This window comes from Electrophorus electricus, chromosome 14 (genome assembly GCF_013358815.1).
Source record: "Electrophorus electricus isolate fEleEle1 chromosome 14, fEleEle1.pri, whole genome shotgun sequence".
Lineage (NCBI taxonomy): Eukaryota > Metazoa > Chordata > Actinopteri > Gymnotiformes > Gymnotidae > Electrophorus > Electrophorus electricus.
This window is the reverse complement of record NC_049548.1, coordinates 1940001-1963216: the sequence shown is the minus strand read 5'-3', so window position 1 is coordinate 1963216 and position 23216 is coordinate 1940001. Positions and strand designations below refer to the sequence as shown.

Genomic DNA, 23216 nt, shown 5'->3' with positions numbered 1-23216 from the left:
GATGGTATTGCATCTAATTATGTAGTCAACAATTAAAAATAGTAAAATAGGCAATTAAAAGTAACTGTTACCTCAAGTTACCTAATATTAAGAGTAACTTAGGAGAGCGTAGACGTAAGAAGTAATTTCTTGTTTCCATAGAAACATGCGTCACCAATATTCACCACTATACATAGAACTGAACAAATCGCAGTTATGCCTACCGCATTTTATTGCGTGAATAAGACAAAGTAACAACGATTTGCATATAGTAAAGAGACTGCTGTTTTAAAGAGGTTTTTAAAAAGCGCTTGAACATTAAACAATCCACAATATTTGGCGAGGATTTGCCCTGTTCTAAATGAAGAAAGGTTCACTGGCGCCATCTGTAGGGCAACGGTGACTGCTTTAAAAAAAATAAAAATAAAAGTACTTTGTCAGTGTGAGAAGCACCTTGCACACACCACATACTAGCGAACAGATCCTACTTCAGCGTTTTAGGGCAAATTCTAATAGTAGGTAAAATAATAGTGTAGGTGTGTGTCTATGTGTTGGAGAGACAGACACAAAGAGGGAGTGTGTGTGTGTGTGTGTGTGTGTGTGTGTGTGTGTGTGTGTGTGTATCTCAAAATGTACAATTCTTACACTGATTTTAAAAACCAAAGCTCTTTAAAAGGCACTTCATATTCCACCTCCCAGAAACAAAGAAGAACATAGCTAACTGGATTTTGCATTTCTTAATGTCTAAACATGTAAATTATTTTAAATCCTGCAAACATCACTTATACATGCTAGCACATAACTGCAATGTTGTGCTTGTAAAGGTCACAAATACAAATGTAGAGCAAGGAGTAGGAGCATCGCATCACGTGTGTCGTGACAGAGCTGTGGCTAGAAGCTTCCACGGCCTGTCTCTCGGCCCTTCGCTTCCATCTCGCGTGTGCGTCTACTTCAGCGGCTCCTCCATGGTGCCGTCTTTCACACGCGCAGCCGCCACAGCAAAGAAGAAACTGGGGAGGAAGCATCGGACGTAGAGGGCCGTCCGGGGGATGGGGTGGGCCAGGAGCACCTCGCGCTTCTGCCGGTTCACCACCCTCACTATCTCGCCAGCCAGGTTCTTGGGGCTCACGCCGTGAGTGGTCATCTTGTTCAAAATGTCTGGGGGGAGACACACGATTGTACACGACAACACTGCTGAGTCAGGGGTTAATTGTCTGAGGGCTGAGAAAGTCAAGCCCATTTTCCACAACAGGACAAACTGTGCCATGGTCTTTTTTCTTTCTTTTTTTGTAGGTGTCATCTGTGAGGCGTGGGAGCCTCTAGTCTGGGTGCTGTAGTCTGGTATATTTTTCACAGGCGTACAGAGGAGAATGGTTGCATCATCTGAGTTGCTGACGTGTTTTCATGCGCCGGTGTGTAATTACTCACATGCCCACAGGGCGTTGGTTGGCTGTGGGTCAGAGAGGGCGGGGCTCGGGGCTGCCGCGTTGATGAACGTGTGGCTGATGGTGCTGACGGAGACGCCATACTCTTCCACCTCGGCTCTTAGACAGTCAAAGAAGGCCTGCACCGCATGCTTGGAGGCCGCGTCTCAAATACATGCGGTACAATAACATGTAAAACCCTCACATCTGATCAAACCATGTGCGCCATGCTAACACCATGACAACATATTCAAATCTTACAAGAGGTGCGGAATGGGACAGCAAGTCTTCCTTGGATACTGTTGACAAGTATGAAGTGACCTGTTCTCCGGGCAATCATTAATGGCAGGAGACCTACAGTTCAATCAAAACAACATTTTAATGGTCATAAACTGATCTGATTGCATCAGCAGCTAGTGTATCATTAAAAAATATTGTGTTATACCATAAGTTCCTCATGAGATTGTAAAAGAAGATCTTGAAGAGCAATCATACCCTTTGCCAAAGTGATGGGCCCAAAGTAGTTGACATCCATGACGGTTTTGTCCATGTCCAGAGAGAGGTTCTGCACCGGTGCTTTGACCTTGATGCTGCTGTTGCATATCAGGACGTCCACACACCCGTAGCACTCCCTAATCTCTGTGATCACATCCGACATGCTGTCGATATCACTGAAGTCCAGCAGCACCAGCTTGGGTGTGAAGCTCTTGAACAGGAAGAGCAGATAGCAGCCAGATCAGAGGAATGGAAACCACAAGCCAACGTAATGGCTGGAAAGAGTCCTGATGAGCGCCATGCTAAAGGAAAATGGAACAGTGCACTGAACTTCCATAGAAAACCTTGGCTTGACTGAATGGTATTCATATTTGAAGTGTTCAGAAGTGAACAGGAATAATTTGTGGATATCACACAATCAGATATATTTTAGATGAATACGAAAGTTTTTAAAACATAGAATAATGCATTATTAAAATGATTTCAACAAAACCTAATGTTTCTACCTAAAATTGTAAAGTGTTCATTCCAATTGGATTCCCCAAGATAGAATAATCTATTTTTGGTGGAATAAAAAGATTATTCCAATTTCAGCCTAATTTTCTTTTTGCTAATATCACAGTTTTGGAAAGTGTTTTATCATACCATAGATCATTAGGAATCAAATTCCACCAAACTTTGTTTCACACTAAAACTCCAGTGTATCTAGACAACTTTATTGAACTTGAGAATATAGAAATCATGAGGATATGAAAGCATCTACCGAGAGGAAATCCTGACATTGTGCATCAAAGAGAACGAAAAGTTAACTCTGACACAGACTGAGCACAAGCATTTAAGACCTCAAAAAGTAAAATAAAATTAGAAAAGGCCATGTCACTCCTGATCAAAGCCTTTTGTGTCCTTGACAGTTTTCCTGCCCTTTTTTCTACTATAAAGACGTCATACTTGGGTGCATGGGTAAATACATGACGTCAAAACCAGAGTCCATATGGGCTCTCTGAAATTGCCTTCACCCACTTTGCTGGGATCTGAGCCACTGCACAGAGAGTCACACAGAGACTCCAGCTTGTCCCAGCTGGGTCCACACAGCACCAACCGTGCACCACCTTCATGAAGCAACTTGGCACATTCTGGAAAGAGGGAAAATGAGAGATAGAGAGAGAGAGAGAGAGAGAGAGAGAGAGAGAGGTCAGACAATATTAGGCACACTTTGAGACAGAATAGAGCAAAAGATTTTAATAATATTTAGATGCAATTTCTATTATCCAGAAGGACAATTAATCATATTTAAATTATATTGTCTATTTGCATCATGACAATGTGTACTCTCCTACATATTTTCAAAATGCAAAATCATCCTCATGGTGTCATTAAAAAGGACTTTTTAAGCACACTTCAGTCTGACTAGGTTTCCTCTTTAACTTGCTATGTGTGCTTTTGTGTAGTTTTAAAAATATCTTGGATAGAATACATTATACTAACTTTTGATTATTTTGCCCTTTTAAAATGCCCTGTCCATAATGCCAGATTTATTGAGTTTCTTTGATTCATTACAGTTCACACACACACACACATGCTATTATTTATCAAAACTAATTCAAAAGGCATTTTTTCTGTCATAAATAATTTAAAGAAATTCAAATTAAAAACTTGTTATAGTTTTTATGTTTTATGTAAGTATTTTATGTTCCCATTTATACATAGCATACATTTTGCTACTTTCTATAATGCAAGTATTGAATATGTTCCATAAAACTAAACATACACTTTCTAGTGAACAAAATCTACATGTTGAAAACTTTATTGTGGGGAGAAAAAACACATTTATTAGCTGCCTTACCACTTCCCATTCCAGACATGGCATCTGTAATCACCACCACTTTGTTCCGTACTATAGATTTGGACATGAACTGGATGACCTCGTTGTAAACGTAATAGATTCCAGCAAACACCACCACCAGCAAAGGCAGTACCATCACAGACGGGAGGCCCATCTTCAGATGATTAGATGGGAAAATGTACAGGAAAATATATCATAATGTAATAATAATCATCCTTATGTAATTAGATTTTTCAAGTAACATAAAAAACATATAACCCCACAAAATGAATACAGTTATTTAACATAATCTTCATTTAAATTTTATTCTGTGCAGTATTTGCCAAACTCACTCTCCTCCCTGATATCATTCGAACATATGGCAACTATTAACATAAGGCACATTTTTGTATATCACATAATTAATATATTTAACATTTTTGTCCAATTCTTATTTTATTTTGTGGTGGTTGTTATTGTTTATCTTTCTTGTTTATCTTTTTCTATTCCCTGCTGTTCACTGAAGACCTCATAAACCTATTAAATATTAATATTAAATGTTATTTGAAGTAATATTATTAAATAAAGTACTATAGGTCTTCTGGGGGGGGCAGGCAAAATAAATAAATAAGATAACATTATATATAGCATACATGCAGTATCATTTTAAGATACTGTGTCTGTGAATTTAGTTCTGGTCACTGAGCTGTGATCTAATCAGCTGTCTAACAAACTGAAAAAGCAGCACAATCAGAGATCTGATTAGCAATTACCCACACTAGATTTATCTGAGAGCATTGATCTGATTAGCAATCACCCATACTAGAATTATCTGAGAGCATTGCTTTTTTATCTGGGCATGACTGTATTGGTCTCATAGCACAGCTGTCATTATTTCCATGTAAAGTGTGGCTGACTGCAGGTTCTAAATATATATTGGTTGAGGCTAAACCACTGTTAAACGCCACGCTGTGTTTTAGCTCCTTAAGGGCCCTGACATTGGATTTTCAAAGACAGTGAACTGAAATACAACAAGTAAACAATTTATGCCTTAACCATTTTGACAAAATATACATTTTGGAAAGTCCTATGTTGTTTTCATCAAGACTGTTTGGAAAACCAAGGGTTTGTGTCTGCTTATCGTGAAACACACCCAGAAGCAGAACATAAGTTGACCAAGCTTCAGTTCCAATTGCAGAACACACATATACAAACAGAAACAGTGAGCTGCAATCTGTCTTATTTTCAGTTCACTTACAGTGGAAAAGTCTGTTGCTTTCCAGTTAGGTAACCAGCTTCAACCCTTTCTTCCTCCTCGTCCATTCACAGATCCCAGTCCCCCTCTCTCTCTCTCTCTCTCTCTCTCTCTCTCTCTCTCTCTCTCTCTCTCTCTCTCTCTCTCTCTCTCTCTCTCTCTCTCAGGGTTCAGGGTCTTTTAATAGCCTGTGGCTGAGTCAGTGATTTTTCATCTGTGTTATTATGGAGTTGTGCACATTATCTTAGGCATGTGAATGACAACCGAGCAAAAGGGCAGATGACGTCCAATGCAGAACCCCGAGTATATTGAATGATGACACAAATGCACTTTTTGCACAGCACAAAGCAAAGAGTGAACTTTCTTTACAATTTAATATCTCAAATAATAATAATAAATAACGACAACAAATGCCTGCCCATCATGTGCCATATGCTTTTGTGTAGATAGAACGCAGAGAGGGCCACATTTTTAAGTTCTTCATTAATATTTGAGGTATAGGTAATAATGTTAGGTTGTTATAGATCCAGCAATGCAGCAGTAAAATAGGTTAAGTAAGCATAAAGGCAAAATTAGGACTCTGTCGTTCGCCACAGGAACTTCTCACAGACACGGCTTTTCTGTGTGTGGCTGTTATGCAGGGTGGCCTTGTAGGCCAGTCTCGCGAGATCACACAACATTCCAGCATGACCGCGTGAGCTCGCGACGTCCCTCCCGTGGGGGGGAGAGCTCGATCCCGAGGAGGGAGAAGCGCGTATCCAGGCGCGTCGCCCGTTAGCCGTGCGACAATCTTAGACACGGACGTGAGCGTCGGTTATAACGTTATGTCGACACCGTAACGTTTGGTCTGGAAAACATGCGGTTACGGCGGCGGCTGAGGCGGCACAGGAGCTGGATGTTGGGATAGGGAGCTACGGGGAGAGGGTTCGTTATCTTGGCAGCTAGCGAGCGGGCGAGCTAGCGTTAGCACAGGAGCGGCGCTAAACTTCGAGGCTAGCCAGCAAACACAATTTGCTACGATCGGGATTAAAAAGTCGGGCCACCTCATGCTCGTCGTTTTTCCTTACAAATGGGATTTATGTATCACTACACGGATACTGTGTCTTCGGCCGATGGTTGAACACGCGAAACAATCGTGCAACTATTTTGTTTACTGCTTGCACAGTACCAGTATTGATTACAGGCGAGCTGGTTAATCTGTGGGTTTGGTGAACACAGGCCATGGACTGAACAGCCTTCATCAGCCAAAGGTAGCTAGCGCTCCGGCTGGCTGGCTGGCTGCTTATAGAAAAAGCCAGATTTAGACCCACATACCTATTAATTTTACCTTTGAACTACTTAACCATCTTAAACAATCATTTGGCTGGATGTAGCATAAAGCTGTGCCCTGGATCATGTTTGGGATAGTCAAGTGGAGATAACCGGATTATTCTCTTAATTTGAATAGTCAAATTTGGTACTACAGATAGCTAGCTGGCTGTTTCTAGCGCAATACGATGTCTACTGCAAAAGAGAACCCATGTAGAAAGTTCCAAGCGAATATTTTCAACAAAAGCAAATGTCAGAACTGCTTCAAACCGCGGGAGCTGCATCTTCTGACCGACCAAGACCTAAATCAGGTAAACAATGTTGTCAGCTTCTGATTGCCAGTCCATAGTCAGGCTGGTTTAGTCATTTCAAAGGCTAGTTTGAAAGTGACTAATACAGTTATAAAAATACTGAACAAGATTAAAATGACAAAGTTGTGTTGCCGTCAGAATATCCAGAATTGTAACCAGACGTCATCACAGTTTATGTGTAGTTTAAGAACATAACTAGCGCTATTACGAACGGCCCTAACTTCTGCAACTAGATTTTACTTCGTTTTATTAGATACTTTAATTATTATATAGTTTTGTTATTGTGAAATGACAATCAATCGGTTATCAAAATTATTTTGCAGACTTATTTGCTAAAGGTAGAAAAAGGTGTTTGAAAGATTGGGTTTGATTTTTATCTACCACACGAGAAGATTAGGCTGCGTCATTGATCCCCTCTGAATGAATTAAAAATGCAGCATAACATTTCACGAAAATACTGCAGAGGTAAACTAAATTATTTGGCCCCTTTAATTAAAGAATGTGGAAACCTGAAATCACACTTGTCCATGCTAGATGTTCACCTTGCATATAGGTTTAGTTTTGCTTCACGTCCAAAGTGATGTCTTAAAACACAAACAGGAATTGCAGAAACAGATCAGAACTTCACCAAAGAGAATATTGCAATGAAGGAATTTACAGACACTACCCCTATACAGCTGCTGCTGTTGTGGATGACCTTCAAGATTAAGCAAAAGAAACTGCAGTCAGAACTTGTGTATAGTTTTGGTTATAAAGTTTTTCTCCATGTTTATCTTATAAAAGTTGTCGAGTCTGGTTCTTTTTAAATCATAGTTGCTAATTTCAGTTACAGTCTCATTTTGTCCTCTACCATTCTACTGCTATTTTCTTCATGTAATTATGTATTTTTGTTTCTTTAGCTGGGGCTGTATTGGTCTTTGCCTGGCTCATCAGCCACCCATAAATTTGCCTCCTTTAGTAATCTGACCAGCCTCTGTCAGTAAACAAAATTACAGCCATTTTGTGTAGCCATTCACTGAATATTTTGGCTGTCGTATATCAACTTAAGGGATTTAAGATAAGTGTTCCTGCAAAGTTCTTCAGTGGCAGAGAGGTTCCGAAGAGAATGTTTCATGGATTTATGTCAGGTGTCCATGGTTTTGTAGTCATCTCACCATAATTGTCTCTACTACTGAAGTTTACACCTTAATTGGTCATACAGCTGTAGTGCTGCTTTAATTTCTGCTTAAGAGTGTTTGATGTTCTTTCATGCTTTTAAAAAAATATTCCATGCAAAATGGACTATGTGAAGACAATAAGCATTGAAGACTTGGGCTTTGTGAATGAGAAGAGCTTTGAGACCATCAAGGCCAGTTACTTTTAATTGATCCCACGCTCTGCCCTGACGGTACTTTGGGCAGAGCCTATTGCAACGTCAGCATCTTGGACTACACACATTGGGAAGGACTGCATGTGATTAACAGCAGTTAACCCTTGCCGTGCCTGATTCATGAGTCACTGTCTGCATTATCTCAGCGGCCGCTATGTAATGGCAAAAAGTTTTCGCATATAAAAGATGCATGGTGAGCATGCGCACAGAGCCAGAGTCAAGCTTGTAAGGTGTAGCTGACAAAATGCGTGCATACCTCTGTCAGTAAAGTCAAAAGTTAATGAAGCACTGGAAATAAATTATTGGAAGGGAGGATACTTGTTAAATCTAGTGGGTTGCACAGAACATGTTCGCATGTCTGTTTCCAATTAATTTCCTTCTAAGCAGAATACCAAGTAATGCTTGCTTAAAAGCTTATGTAGTTGTTTGTTTGCAAGTCAATATCGTGAGCGGAACATTTTTGCAGATTTACTAGCCCTTCAGTGCGGCTGAATAGTAGCCTATTAGCAAAATGATTAACAGTCAGTCATTAATCTGAAGTTTGTTAAACATTTATTAACCTGCTAGTTAGAAAAATAGCCTGTCTTTAGCTATAGCTGTCCCAATGCTTGTTTCTAAATCATGTTTTTGTTCTTGTCCAAAACTGAAGGTAAATTTCCCCAACCCCACTGGCCTAAGCAGTAGTGTCCTGTTCTATACCTAATAAAAGTTAGTCTAACGCTTGCATCATTGGTTCACTTAAAGGTAATTTCTGTATTGCTGAGTTGGTTTTCCGTCGGGTTCTGAGAACCAGATTGTGGCATGCAGCTCTTCTGTTTTCTGCACTAGCTTGTGAAGGAAATTCATCAGGCTGGCTCCAGATGCCACGACCCTTTTCATATTGAAATAGGTTTACGCACAGTGCAGAGATGTTCATGTTTGTGTTTGTACAGCTGAGTGCTAGCCTTTCAAGCTTTTTCCCTTTTGTGATCAAGGAAAAAAAAGCAGATGGATGTGAGCTCCCCCTGGATTAAAGTAACATGGCCACAGGAAGAGGATGCATGTCCGCATGGAGCCCTGCTGAGAGGATGTCAGGGGCAGTTATTTTGAAATCAATGGAATATGCAAAAAGTATCAAGTACATACAGGCTGGTAGACAGATGTATAGTGGCCTAAACATTTTTATATCAGTTGCTGTTGGACATTTTTGCAGCATACTACTGATTGTTTAATATGGAATTGTGCCTTAGGAAAATGAACTTCAAATAGAATTTGTCTTTGTGTGTGAGTGTTGGCAATGATGAGGATCTGTTACTTATCTCTGGAATTGGTTCCCCTGACATCTTGTAGCATGAAAGGGGATAAAACGTTTTCTATTGAATCCACAGAAAATATGCCCTGCCTGTTTCAGCTTCACCTGCTGTCTGTGTAAACAACAAATTTATATGCTTGCATAGCTGAAATTGGACGCAGTCACTCCCTGTTTGGGGAATTGTTCTGCAGGGCGAAGAGGGTAAATGTTTGAGGCATTTAGAATGTGTGTGTGTGTGCTGGAGATGCAAATGTCGCTAACATTTCTTTTTCAATATTGTTGAAAAAATCGATGACTCGTGTTTGCACTTTATACTTCTGTGTATGAAATATGTGAGAATGTATCTAAATAATAGACGTTTAGCCATCTTTAATCAGTGTGGTTTTATAATTTTTGTGAACACAGGATGTTTTTTGGCGGTGGGATATTTTAGATTGATTTTCCTTTGTTGTCAATCAGTTGTTCAACAGCTAGAGCTCATGGTGGCTAGACATATTTATGTAATTAAACCTATATTGCTCAAGGCACATTTATAGCAATGAGAATTTGACGTGATCCTGTAATGCTATAAAATTACATAAAGCCAACTGTTTAACAGACAGGCCTAATAAGTTCGATTTTCCATTGGGATTTTGTTGCTTGGGTAATTAAACACCAGTTGACAATTAACAACTCCTAGCATCAAGGGGAATAATGGCAAAACATAGTCAACAAGGACTATACTGGCAAAGAAACAAGAACTTAAATTTACTGACAGAATAGGTGTTGATGTTTTAAAAAAAAAGTCCTTTTTAACAGTGGCTGCTGTGTTCAACATTAACTTGTACTCGACTCATCGAATAATAGGACTGTTCCAAACAAATTCTTAGGTCCTCTCTCCTATACCCATGTTCAGCCGTCTTGTGCATCCTGTTCTCGTGGCCAACCATTTGGTGATATGACGTGTGGTTTTGTCATGATACTCCAGAAACATCTCTCAGTGGATGTTAGCGCTGACAAAGCACTGTCCACTGTTGACCCTTTGTTAGGGTGGCTGAGACCTATAGATGTGCTAGAGGCCTGCGTAACCAAGGGGTTGAAATCTGTCTGTGGGGCAGAAGCCTGCCTTCCTTCTTCCCTTATTCCTGCTTCAACACCAGTGTGTTGATCACACCTGTCTGTAGGGCACTCTCTCATTAAAAGTTATTTTGGACAACCAAGAGGCCTGATTTTTGGTCAAAACGCAGCTATGCCACACTTCGCACACTCAGGGAGAGAGAGACTGAGAGACTAACTGCAGTGTACTGTAATGAAAGATGTAGAGGTAGTAAAAAATTCAGTGTAGGTTACAAAGGTTCTAAAGAAACAGGATGTTTCAGTCATGGGTCCTTCATCGCCTGTTCTAGCAAACTGTTTCTGAAGTTCTAGGTGTAGTGTTAACCAGTTTATGTTCATAATAGTGGGCCTTTAAATCATAACATTTCATACAGTGGGGTTCTGAAATTCAGAGAGTGTAAGTTTCTTTACTTCGCTGCTCCCATAACAACAACTGGCAAACAGTTACATCTTTTAATAAAGTGTCCATTAGTATTAAAATGCTTTGTTACATATATATTGTATTTAAACACATCCATAAGATAACCAGGCAAGCCCAGCACAATGGTACACACGGAGTAGCTAGCTCCGTGTACTGTGTATGTAGTAATCTAGGTTAAGAGACACTGGGCCTTGTGGGATGCCATTTCGTGTGACATCACCTCATGCACTGTTTAATAAGCCATACGTCTTGCTGGATGCTGAGCCATAGTGAGCAAAATGCTGCCTGCACAGTTCAGTTCCACCTCCTTAAGACCATCTTTTCTCAGCATTCGCAGTATTGTCTGCCTTCCTTATCAGTGACCAATACCTTGCACAATTCATGCAGTTTATGTAACGTATAGTTTTATACGTTACATAAACTGACTAATCTTTTGAACTGCAATCATCTTGTAAACTGTCTGCAACAGAAAAGAAAGCTTCAGCATCAGCCTTTAGTGAAAAAAAATGTCGACTGTGAACTTGACAAAGCCTGCATTTATGGTGCAGCTGTCGATCGGAAACCCTGGCTAGGGCCATCTGGGGTTTTGAAACAGTGCAGGAAAGTATTGTACACAGGTAATTTGTCTTCTTGTTGTGTGTCTCCTACTGTGTTGGCAACCCAATGTATTGTGAATAGGCCAGTAAATCCCTCAGGATTGTCGGTGTTGAAATAGGACTGCGATTTTCACAAAGCCAGTAATGATTACTTGGAGTAACGATGCGATCAGTGTCGGAGTCGATAAAGTTTCTGTTCCACCAGAGTAACTATGGGAAAGCGACTTGAATTGGTCTTAACTCTCAGCGTTTCAACTATATGCTATTAATCCACTGAAATACCTTTTGGGCCATGAGCACTTGTGTGGGTAGCAGGGCACATCTAATATAGAGGCAGTGACGATGCATATGAGATTGATGAGTAAGTCCACTGCTTAAAAGAAGTGATGAGAAAATCAGCTATACGTGCCAGCCATTCTGAGTACAGTCGCTTTCTTCTCACTGGAGCCTAATGAAAGTTTTCATATTTGTGATAAAGTATATTTGACATGTAGGCATATGTTGATATTACCTGGTTGCCTTGACACTAAAAGATTAATTCAGCTGTATCAAACTGGTTATTACAAAATTCTTCTACAGTCAATCTGACATTACTAAAGATGCTGGAGACCCTGCTATCAAGGGCTTGGCATTAACGTTGTAGCTGAGAAGCTTGCATCACACAGTTGGTCAGGAACTATAGATCACTGTCTGTTAATTGTATTTTGGCAAGGCCATACATATTACAACATGACACCCTAAATAAACTCATATGTTCACCTGACGCTCAGCCACTCAGACCAGGATGTTCAATCCTGCCTGTTTTAAATGAGGTGAAAAGAACTGACAGTGAGAGACAGTTGCTTATAATGTTGGACAGCTTAGGATTCACTTTTGAAACATGAATCCTGCTGTTTCTGCCCCCAGAGCAAGCCAAGATAGAGTAATGGTTGATAATCTTCTATTTTCTGTCAAGTTTAATTTCATGTGTCATCATGAACAACAGAAAGCCAGTGCTTAAAAGACTGTTGCGCTTTCCCTTGTAGGAAAATGCCTGCTTTGTTTATCTGCGTCCCTCCCGTCAGCTTGTAGAGAGCCAGTGCTTGCTGTGGGGGCGGGGAGGAGGCCTTGTGAAAGGAAGTGTGGGTCGGGAAACTGGATTTTCCCAAAGGTCGCTTCCACTTCAGAGGCAGTGGCGTGCACTGTAAGGCGGGCGGGGGTAATTTGTTGTTGGGGGAAGACGCAGAGCTGAAGCGGGGGACGTGTCGCGGCAGGGAGGTGGGGGACAAGACCCAGCGGGTGCATCCAGGGGTGAGCGGGATGCTGGGATAAAGTGGCCCACTGGGAACGGCCCACGCCCCTGGACTTGGGCTGGGAGGAAACTGGATGTTAAACCTGATGCCGGCAGGAGCTCGGCGGGGTTAGAGAGGAGCTGTGGGGAGGAAGCAGGGAGGAAGGTGCAGGGGTGTGCCCTGCCCTGGCCCTGTGACTCACCTGCCGCACAGCTCTACGTCACTTTTGTTTTGGTTTGGTTTTTAAATTATTATTAATACTCCACCTCCTCAAAAGAGGAAGTTCACTGTTCTTTTTCTGGATCCCACCAGCCTGGTGTGCTTCACGAGAGCTTTACCAAATCACTCATGCACCCTGTCAGCTGAAATATCAACTTCCTCAAAATTTTAGGGGGAAGGAAAGACAACATTTTTTTAAAAAAAGAGAGTTCACAGTGTAGGAAACTACATGACTTCCCTTTTACAGCACTGCTAATGCTGCCAGCTCAGAATGCATTTCAAAACAGGTCAGGTGCTTTTTTTTTCACATTATGGTGTTAGTGTATGAGATTCCAGGGGCTGATAGCTGAGCGCTAGTGTATCACGCTCGCTGTTTCTGACGTGGACATGGCTGCTGCGTGAACTCGCGGGCTTCTGCCTCGTGCAGGGTCCTCGTTGCCTTATTGCCTTCACTCATCGGTAAAGCAACTGGAGCGCTTTCTACAGTCCGCACCGACAATCTGCAGAAATGCCACGCCCTGCGTGAGGGTCAGTTCAGAAACGGCTCACCTAGACACAGGGCTGTGATTCAACGCAGCTGTCTGTTTTCTTTTATCTGTCTTGACTATAAACTCATGTCTGTTGCATCTCTGTGTAACTAAATTGGTAAAAGCATTGCATGCAAAAAAAAAACAACCCAGAAGCAGAACAGCTGAGCACGTCCTGCTCTGGCTGGAGCTACCACAGTTGTGCAGTGTGGTGATGGTGCTTATATTTTTAATAATTTAGTTCTCTTAGAGGCTCTGCAAGGCATTTTAGAAACCTGTGGGTTCTGTTCCTCCTGTAATCGACTGTATTATGTCCTAATATTGCAGGGGTTAGATGTCTAAACCTATGTCTATCTCTGACAAATGTAGAGATTGTTCTTGCATATTGGCCCTACTGGCCATACTGGCCTTTTTCACTGCTAGTATTACAGGCTTCAGCGTAAGCAAATAAGCCCGTCAACGTAGCACAGTTTTTATGGTGTGCTGCAGGCATACTGGGCAATTGCACGCATTCTACATGTGTTCCGTAGGTGTTTTGATGAAGCACAGCACTCGCACGGTTGAGGGAAATGTTTGCCATTTCAGCCGTTTGCTTTTAAGTTACTGCAAGGTATTTCACAATATGTAGCAGAATAATTGCAATATACTTGTGGTGTTTTTGTTTGGGTGTCTATATGATACAGCTCTAATTCTTTTCGTCACTTGTTGTCACTTATATGACTGTATTTCTAACAGTCATTGTCTAGTGGTGCTTTAGATGTTTTGTGCCTTGTCGTGTCTTCCACAGGCCAAACCTATCTATGGAGGCTGGCTGTGCTTGGCTCCCGAAGGAACAGATTTTGACAATCCAATGCAGAGATCCCGGGTAAGTATTCTGATGTCACAGGAGGGTTATGGGATGACCATGTCCTGCAACGTGACGGTGGAGACGAGTGCAACCCTAACCCTACATGAGAACGAACACATGGAGAAGACTTTTAGTTGACTGCAGAATGAGTGATGTTACGTTGCTGCAAGTACCCAGGTGTTGCGTGGTGTTGGTATGGGGAGCTCTACTCATGACAAAGCTGTTCCTTGTTGCAGAAATGGCAGCGGCGGTTCTTTGTCCTCTACGAACACGGCTGCTTACGCTTCGCTCTGGACGAGTCGGTAAGCACTCACAATTTCCCTGGCAATTCAGAAGTGTTTGAGCACTGTGCAGCGCTTTCTTTAAAGGCCGGATTCATAGGCCAACCTTAATGGTTTCCCTACTAAAGCAGGTTGAGGGAGGCTACTTATTGCCACCTTTGTAGCTTCCTCGCTCATTAAAACATGTAAAAATGGTGGGGGGGGGGGCTTAGCCGGATGCAGCGTAGCGCCACCCCTTCACAGCCTGCTTGACTCACTGGAACGGGACATGGGTGACCAAATTATCTGGCTGATCAGGCCTGAGATTACAGTGTTTGTATGTAAACAGCGAGGCCCACACACGGCCTGTCGTGAACGGATGGGGGGAGGTAGCCTGGGGCAGGAGGATCCCTAGGCTACCTCCGCTGATAGAGAGTGTAAGCCCCTCTCAATGACTGAACTTCTCGTTTTCGCTCGGGCAGTTTTGGTATTTGCGTGTGGTAAATGGCGTCATGCTGGGCAAGGCCTGGCTCACGTTGCGTTATCTTGCAAGTTGACTGGAAGGAGGTGATGAGGAGGTCTTCAGCAGCTGCTGTGGAGGGTTGACATAGGCTCTGGACACTAGCTTTTCCTCTGATTGTAAGATCACAGCCAATCTGTCAGCCATATTGTCTCAGCAGGCTTTCTGCTTGGAGCCCTCGGGAAAGGCCTGGAAATTAGGTCAGGGTGAAGTCTGCCTCGCACATAGGAGTGTGAACTGAAATTAATTTTTAGGGGTTTTTTTCCTCAGTAGAATAGTTGCAATTGTGTAGAAGCATGTGGCTTGACAAACTTTAAAGACACTGACTTTACAGTCATTTGCATTGAAGATTCATTGAGGATAGTGTTGGTCAAATTCTTGGTCTTCTCTTCTGAATCTTCACATATTAGAACACTGAGTTTGTTTTGAACAGCTTGGATTTCCCTGTGAACTGTTCTTTTCACATAAAATATTACTTTAATCGGTTTTAACCATGTCTATAGTAAAACAGACAAAAACATTTTTAAAGCACTTTTTTTTCAGTACACTTATTTCAAGTTTGTTTCCATAACTTGTCAGTTTATCTGAGAGAACCTGGTAGAAGAGAACTTCACCTAGTCGAATGGGCCCTGAGTGCTGTAAACATTTTCTGCGTTTACTGGCTTCAGTCAAAACTCTTGAAGCCTTCCCATTTTAGCCGGTGGACAGATTTGTTCTGAATGTGAAGCATAAGGCTGAGAGGAGCGTTTGCCCTGATATGCCCATATTTGGTGAAACTGCTAAGAGGCTATTGGTGACGTTGCTAGACTCTTAGAACATTAGCCCCCTAAAACCACATGGAAATGCAAAATATGCTCAGAGATTTTCGTTCCACTGAGTGCCCTACCACAGTACCTATTTCTGTAACCAAAGCCTATGTTTAAAAAGCCCAGATCAAATCATGTGGAAGAGACCGAGGGCAGAGGGTCATCGCTGGGCTGGTTTCAGCCTGGAGAGCAGTTTGTTCAGCTTGGTGTGCCAGAACGCCAGGTGTCGAGTTAAACACTGATGTTTTATTACCTTGGAATATTTCAGAGGTGTCTGAGAGAGGCTTTTGTAGGGATGGTGACCCATTTCTCTGGCCCTTCAACTTTTTGTGCTTTGACTGAGAGGATGGCAAGTTGAGGCACATATGTGCTGCAAAATGTATGTCTACCAAATGCTGTGGTTTTCCAACATGCCTTAGTTTTCCTGTGCTATAAAAAAGGATCAGCCTTGAATTAGACTGCGTTATGTCTTGATAGATTTTGTTCAGACGACAGATTATTTGGGGTTGTGTTCAACTTTTTAACAAGTGAAAGATTCAGTAGTTATGAAGTTGTCTCCAAAAAAGGCAGGGAGGGTGTTTGCTTTGCCCAAATGATTAGTGCTTGGATTTTTTTCCACCGATTGTGTGCGTCATTGAGAATCTTTTAATTTTCCATCCTAACACTTCTAAAAATAATTGGATGAAAAAAACCTGAGACAATAGAAGGATATGGTAGTTGTTTTGGGATCTGGCGCTAATATATGCCGTATGAATGTCAGCCTTGGCAGACTTGTTCTCTTTGTGCTGTTGCCAGGATCATTTCTTACTCTGACAGTCAGCTATGCTTTAGCGTGTTCACAACACCTCTAGAACCTGCCTTTCTGTCTTCAAAAAATGTTCCGATTGGTTCCTGCCTTGTTTCAAGGTGCTGCCTCATGTTTAAACCTTATCTAACAGCGGCTCAATGTTTTAATCTCCCCTCCCCGACGCCTAACCCTGACCTGTTAGTGACCTTTGTCATACACACATCCTTGCCTACTGTACTGGAGAGCCTGAGAGCACCACAGGCTGGATAGTGCACATTAGCCCACATGATATCGGATATTTCAGTGTCTGTCACCTTCACAGTTCCTGCCTCTTGGAGCTTTGTGCCAAGTGACGTGGTATCTTTTATCCTACCCTTCTGCTGGTGTCTCATTACCCAGAACACCCCCGCCCCCCCACCGGACTGCTCGGCCTGGCAAAACAGAAACACCAATGAGGTCGGCAGCTGAGAGACGCACTGTGATTGCCATATTTGGCAGTGCCTGAGGTTTGCCGGCAGCTTTTAATAAAAAGCCATCACTTAAAATGGCCATAAAAGGAACCGAGGAGAAGGACAGCACCTGTTTTACGTCTGGAGGGTGCAGAGTGTCTGATAACAGTTCGGGCAGAAATGGCATGACATTCTCCAAGGTGAGGTTCTGCTTCTCAGGAACATGACGGTCACTCTGGGCTCCTCGCGAGCAGGATGTATAGAGCATTCTGTTCTGATAAGTTGCTGCTCCAACATCTGCCCACAGCTTGGATGTCTAACCTGCTGTATCCTCAGTTCACTCACCTGCCTCCCTATACTTAGCAAGTTGCCATAGAAACAAAATTGCCATAGCAGTTTGGTGATAACTTGGTGGAATGACCTTACAGTACAAACAGATAAGCCGTTCCATTCATTATGAACAAAACACGTCATATTGGTTACGTCTTTGGCTCTTAAATTACATAGTATTTATACATAACTATATATAGCTTCTGGAATTTATACGATTATCAATTGTGCCAGTGTTCCTAAGTTACTTCATGTTCTTTGGCCAGATGCTGTGTTGGTGTAAAAGAATGGTGTTACATGCGACAAGTACATTGTACTGCATAAACCAACAAAAGATCCAGGATCCAGGCACATATAATTAATTAATAGCAGCAGAGAAATTTCTTCATGGTAGCGGCTTGCTTTTGTTTGCCCCGACTGTTATGGTTGCTGAACCCTCTGATGTATTGCTTTCCTTTCTGAAATGGACCTTTTTGGACCTTCATTGAGAGCAGATTTCCATCTGGTTCCCCTCACAGCCAAGCACACTACCGCAAGGAACTGTCAACATGAACCTCTGCACAGATGTGATTGACGCCGAGCCCAAAACCGGCCAGAAGAATGCGCTGTGCATTGTCACACCAGAGCAGGAGTACTACATCCGTGGAGATAACAAAGAAATCATCAACGGGTGTGTGGTGCGTCCCGGCTCTTCTTTCTGACCAGCCGTGGCTGGAATGTCAGAATTCCCTGTGGCTGAACTTGTGTGTTGTCCCCAGTTGGAGCGAGCAGCTGGTCGTTTATCCACGGACCAACAAGCAGAATCAGAAGAAGAAGAGGAAGGTGGAGCCGACGGCCACCCAGGTGAGCTGTGTTGGCTTTTGGTTCAGGCGGACCTTATGCAGGTGGTCAGGGCAACACCATACACTTTACGTGATGCTGGTGCTCAACTGGATCTCTGTTATTTGTGAATGTAGTAGTCAGGCATTGTGCTGATATCGTGGCGAACAAGCTCTGTTGTGGACTATCCTTGCACGACATGTTTTAGTGTTTTCCCGCTAACAGTTAACAAGCCTTTCAGGTTCAAATATGTGTTGGAGCAGGAGGGACCATAAATGTTCAGTGCAGGGGAGCTTCTGGATCAGGACTGAGAAATGGATCAAATGAATAGTTAAAAAAAAACAGAGGTTCATAGATGCACCAAACTGCGTTCTGTTTCTCCCAGGAGCCTGGACCAGCGAAGGTAGCTGTGACGGGCTCAGGTATCCCTGAGGCTGAGAAGGTTCCAGACTCCAGCTCCATCATATGGCAGGAGGAACTGCACAGCCGAGAAGCGGAAGCTTCGCAGGTGTGGTCCTCCACTGATATGGCACCACAGAGCTCGGTGCTGCCCTCTGCAGGTATGGCGGACTTTACCAATAAAAAAAACTGCTATACACTTCTAATTGGGGTTGACCTGGTATAAAAGTGGTATGCTGACAAGCGGCAATTAGACACTTATTATACTATAGTACTACTACGATCTCAAGCATGGTGTGACTTCAACTCCCGTGTTGTACTGTAATTATATATGTGCTGAAACCTTGGTACGTTTGAAAGAGTTCAAAGCTGTAGTGTTGGGGAGGGGTTCCACACTTACACCTCTCTCCTAAGCCGAGGATGTGCTGGTGGGTCGCGGCTCGAACCAGGGCTCAGTGAACGGAGATGAGGTGGACCGGAGTGGGTTCTCCTTCCCCCAACTGGGCGCGCAGCCGCCGCGGGACCTCCTGTCGCCGACGGGAAGCACGTCAAGCCGGCACAGCGCCGAGGCGGGCGGCGTGCCCCGCTGCCTGTCGCCCGCTCCCAGTGACCCCTTCCCGTCGGGCAGCAGCCTGCTGTCCAACGGCTCGCACATCAGCGGCTCCATGAGCTCCCTGGACTCTGACGCCAGCGGCAGCACAGTGGCCAGCACGGAGAGCCACGCGCCCCGACTCCGCCGCCCCGAAGGCGAGGCCCGCAAGACGGAGAAGCGCAGCCGTCTGTGCAGCCCTGACCGGCGGGACAGGGAGACGCTCTTCAGCCCAGAGAGGAGGTGAGCGCCCGTCTCTCTCCTGCTGCGGCCCCGGGCGGGGGGATAACGGCACCTACCTTGTTAGGCCAAAGCGGTGCACGAGGGCTAGCCGCGCATGCTTCTGACTAGGGAGAGGGGTGAACCGGGGCGAGTGAGTCGTGCCCCCCCCAGTTTCTGCCTCATTCATTGCTTATGTTGGAGGTAAACACATTTGCGATAAACAGTCCTGGGCCCTTGAGGCAGGGGCCGTCTTCCCGGGATTCTCCTCTCCCACAGCTCCAAGGTCAGAAGTCTCACCGAGGGGCGTTTCAAACAAAGATGCTGACGTGATCATCTTTTCATTGGACCAAGAACATTCCAGCTATCCTTCTCATGAAAGCGTTCACAGAGGCCAGAGTGCTGAATAAGGCAGAACCTGTCCAAAAGAGAGAAGGCTTCCATTTGGTTTAATTTGAGTTTATGGGAATGCTGCCATTTTGTACCCAGCGGTCATGTGATACAAATACCTCTCTCTCTTGTTTCCTTTTAAGGAGGAGCGACATCACTGTGCATTCCCCAAATAAGGTCAAAATTCAAAATGAGCAATTTAATATTTCCAGCCACTGCTTTGTAAACCAGATTCCTGTCTGTAAGGGTAAGGGGGGTAGACAGTGTTGTAGCATGATGTGCTAAAGTCAGCACAAAACTACACTTTTGATGATTATAAATAAAGAATGTTTGCAGGTTTATTTGAGAGCTCTATAAAGTTAGTTTAGGTTACGTGGATATCCTTAATCTGAATTTATCTGACATGGAGGACAGAGAATTGAATAGCAGAGCAACAGCAGGCCATTCCACAGTTAACATTAACATATTCCACTCCCCATTAACATGAGATTTGGTGGGATTAACACACTTCCCGCACCCTTAATGATGTATTTTCCCTGGTTGATATTTACAACTGATCGATAAACTGACCTGATTCGACCTGAACATGGCACGTAATCTGATCTGGGGGTGCTCCGCATGGCCGTGAGGCAGGGAGGCGTGCTCGTAACTCCGCTCCCTTTCACTCGCCAGCGGCCGCTCCAACGTCATCGAGAAGCTGGAGGCGCTGGAGCTTGAGCAGCCGGAGCGGATGGAGGTGGAGGAGGCACGCCGTGGCGAGGCCAGGCAGGGCCGCAGTGAAACGAGGCGTTCCCACCGCCAGGTACACACAGCCCCTCTAACGCCGTTTTCCCATCGCTCGGTCGCGCGGGCCCTCGGTGGGTAGCGTTCCAGAAGCCACCTGTGGCCACCAGTCACAGGAAAACGCAGTCACCGGGTTGGTGAAAGGTCTCTGCACACGCCTGCTTTTTGGTTCTGCTTGGATAGCTTCAATGCAAGGTTGTTGTTTACCACGAACAATGCAGAAGATGGCGTTAATGATAAGAGATATGCTTTGTGTGACATGTTTAGATGATGATGTATTCTGTGTGACATGTAAGAGTTTGTTGGCAAATAGGCTGAAACAAAGGCTTCAGCTTTATTGTTCAGTTTTTGGGATTAACAGCAGCACACAGAACAGCCTTTTATAAAGCATCCTTTATTTGGCCTCGAGGTAATTCAGAAGCTCAGAGGTCAGCTGCTGGTCAAGATTGTTTGCCTTATATTGAGTTGTTTCATGCTGTATTGTTTTAGGATCTCAAACATGGTGTGACTTTGAGTTTTTATTTTTCCTGAATACATTTAAGGAGCAACGCAGTGACCCGGCGCAAGACCTGGACTTCTGTCCCTCCACCCTGCCCCCACTCAGACGAGCCAAGTCACTGGACCGCCGCACAACAGAGTCGGTCATGACGGTAAGAACTCTCTTCTCCCTGGAGCTCTGGGCCATAGCCGTGGATGGAGACCGGCATGGTGTTCCAGAGGGACAACTTCATATCCGTGAGCGCAGTGTACCAAGGGTGGGGGGATTCAGACAGAATCCCCTGTTGTTCTCAGAGCTTTGAAGGTCAGAGGAACTCTCTGCTGAAGTGTGTTTTCTAGGAACAAAACCACTGCTGCTTCAGTTTCTCTGTTCTTCTCTCCCCTTTTGCTGGGAAAGAGTGACTCAGTGAAGAGTGAATGGCAAAATGTTTTCCACTACTGTTATCAACTGAGTGTTCATTGTTTTGGGTGTCGACGTGTCCTTGTGTGTCCTATAAACCCGGCTGGTTTATTACACTTGGCCTAAAACAGTGCTTATTAAAATAGTAGCTGATATTTCAGTTCCATGGTAATTTTTACTCAAATATGCACCAATGTCTAATGCAGAATGTCACTGGTGTCACTACTGAGACTGATCCTGGTTGCCATCTTCTTTTTGTGGCATCAACATCTTTATTCTTTTGTGGTTGTTGTTGTCGTTGTCATCGCCATGAGAGCACAGACGACCTAACCCTACGGCGTGTGGTGCTGGGTGTAGCACGCTGTCCTCACACCAGGTCATCTCTGTCCTCCCCGTCTTCAGCCAGTCCCTCCTCCTCCTCCTCCTCCTCCTCCTCCTCTGACTCTGACTCTGACTCTGACTCTGACTCTGAGTGTGCTTAGTCATGAGTGGACGTGGCTGCTTGTTACTTTCTTTTAACTGGATTCACATGGTGAATCATGTCTGTGTGTGTGTGTGTGTGTGTGTGTGTGTGTGTACATGTCTGTGTGTGTGTACATGTCTGTGTGTGTGTGTACATGTCTGTGTGTGTGTGTACATGTCTGTGTGTGTGTGTACATGTCTGTGTGTGTGTGTACATGTCTGTGTGTGTGTGTGTGTGTGTGTGTGTGTGTACATGTCTGTGTGTGTGTACATGTCTGTGTGTGTGTGTACATGTCTGTGTGTGTGTGTACATGTCTGTGTGTGTGTGTACATGTCTGTGTGTGTGTGTGTACGCGTATGTGTGTACGCGTGTGTGTGTACGCGTGTGTGTGTACGCGTGTGTGTACGCGTGTGTGTACGCGTGTGTGTACGCGTGTGTGTGTACGCGTGTGTGTGTACGCGTGTGTGTGTACGCGTGTGTGTGTACGCGTGTGTGTGTACGCGTGTGTGTGTACGCGTGTCTGTGTACGCGTGTCTGTGTACGCGTGTCTGTGTACGCGTGTGTGTGTACGCGTGTGTGTGTACGTGCGTGTGTGTGTACGTGCGTGTGTGTGTACGTGTACGTGCGTGTACGTGCGTGCGCGTGCGTGTGCGTGCGTGCGCGTGCGTGCGCGCGCGTGCGTGCGTGCGCGTGTGCGCGTACGTGTGCGTGCACGTGTGCGTGTACGTGTGTACGTGTGTGTGTACGTGTGTGTGTACGTGTGTGTGTGTACGTGTGTGTGTGTACGTGTGTGTGTACGCGTGCGTGCGCGTGCGTGCGCGTGTGTACGTGTGTGTGTACGTGTGTGTGTACGTGTGTGTGTACGGGTGCGTGCGCGTGTGTACGTGTGTGTGTGTGTGTGTGTGTGTGCGTGTGTGTGCGTGTGCGTGCGTGTGCGTGCGTGCGCGTGCGTGTACGTGTGCGTGTGTGTGTGTACATGTCTGTCTGTCTTTGTGTGTGTGTGTGTACATGTCTGTCTGTCTGTGTGTGTGTACATGTCTGTCTGTCTGTGTGTGTGTGTACATGTCTGTCTGTCTGTGTGTGTGTGTGTACATGTCTGTCTGTCTGTGTGTGTGTGTGTACATGTCTGTCTGTCTGTGTGTGTGTGTGTACATGTTTGTCTGTCTGTGTGTGTGTGTGTACATGTCTGTCTGTCTGTCTGTGTGTGTGTGTGTACATGTCTGTCTGTCTGTCTGTGTGTGTGTGTACATGTCTGTCTGTCTGTGTGTGTGTGT

General features: G+C 44.2%; 2 protein-coding genes across 10 annotated transcripts in view; one reads left to right on the top strand and one right to left on the bottom strand.

The window, feature by feature from the left end:
• Positions 1–193: 193 nt before the first annotated feature.
• dhrs7cb (dehydrogenase/reductase (SDR family) member 7Cb) lies at positions 194–5076 on the bottom strand. The gene is made up of 7 exons (XM_026999670.2): positions 4979–5076; positions 3742–3895; positions 2919–3031; positions 1899–2109; positions 1665–1757; positions 1408–1569; positions 194–1137 (listed from the first exon to the last, which is right to left on the bottom strand). The coding sequence occupies exons 2-7, from the start codon at positions 3893–3895 to the stop codon at positions 926–928; spliced, it is 945 nt and encodes a 314-aa protein (XP_026855471.2). The 5' UTR covers positions 4979–5076; the 3' UTR covers positions 194–925.
• Positions 5077–5700: 624 nt separating this feature from the next.
• The window catches only part of mprip (myosin phosphatase Rho interacting protein), a 35846-nt gene continuing 18330 nt past the window's right edge, over positions 5701–23216 (top strand). For 8 of the 9 annotated variants that reach the window (XM_035533324.1, XM_026999618.2, XM_035533317.1 and 5 more), the window contains exons 1-9: positions 5701–6594; positions 14171–14248; positions 14467–14532; positions 17901–18052; positions 18141–18225; positions 18587–18761; positions 19015–19432; positions 20471–20600; positions 21124–21231. In XM_035533324.1, coding sequence (XP_035389217.1) covers positions 6472–6594; positions 14171–14248; positions 14467–14532; positions 17901–18052; positions 18141–18225; positions 18587–18761; positions 19015–19432; positions 20471–20600; positions 21124–21231 — 1335 coding nt within the window. In that variant the 5' untranslated portion in view covers positions 5701–6471. Of the gene's footprint in view, positions 6595–14170; positions 14249–14466; positions 14533–17900; positions 18060–18140; positions 18226–18586; positions 18762–19014; positions 19433–20470; positions 20601–21123; positions 21232–23216 lie in introns of those variants that run through there. The other variant, XM_035533321.1, reaches the window with a different exon arrangement.

Bases quoted from the DNA above. Each gene is read 5' to 3' on its own strand.
- dhrs7cb (XM_026999670.2), bottom strand. From the start codon at position 3,895: ATGGGCCTCCCGTCTGTGATGGTACTGCCTTTGCTGGTGGTGGTGTTT. The intron at 3,032-3,741 runs GTAAGGCAGCTA...CCCTCTTTCCAG, and splicing joins CATGTCTGGAATGGGAAGTG to AATGTGCCAAGTTGCTTCAT. The intron at 1,758-1,898 runs GTATGATTGCTC...ATTGAACTGTAG, and splicing joins GCCCATCACTTTGGCAAAGG to GTCTCCTGCCATTAATGATT.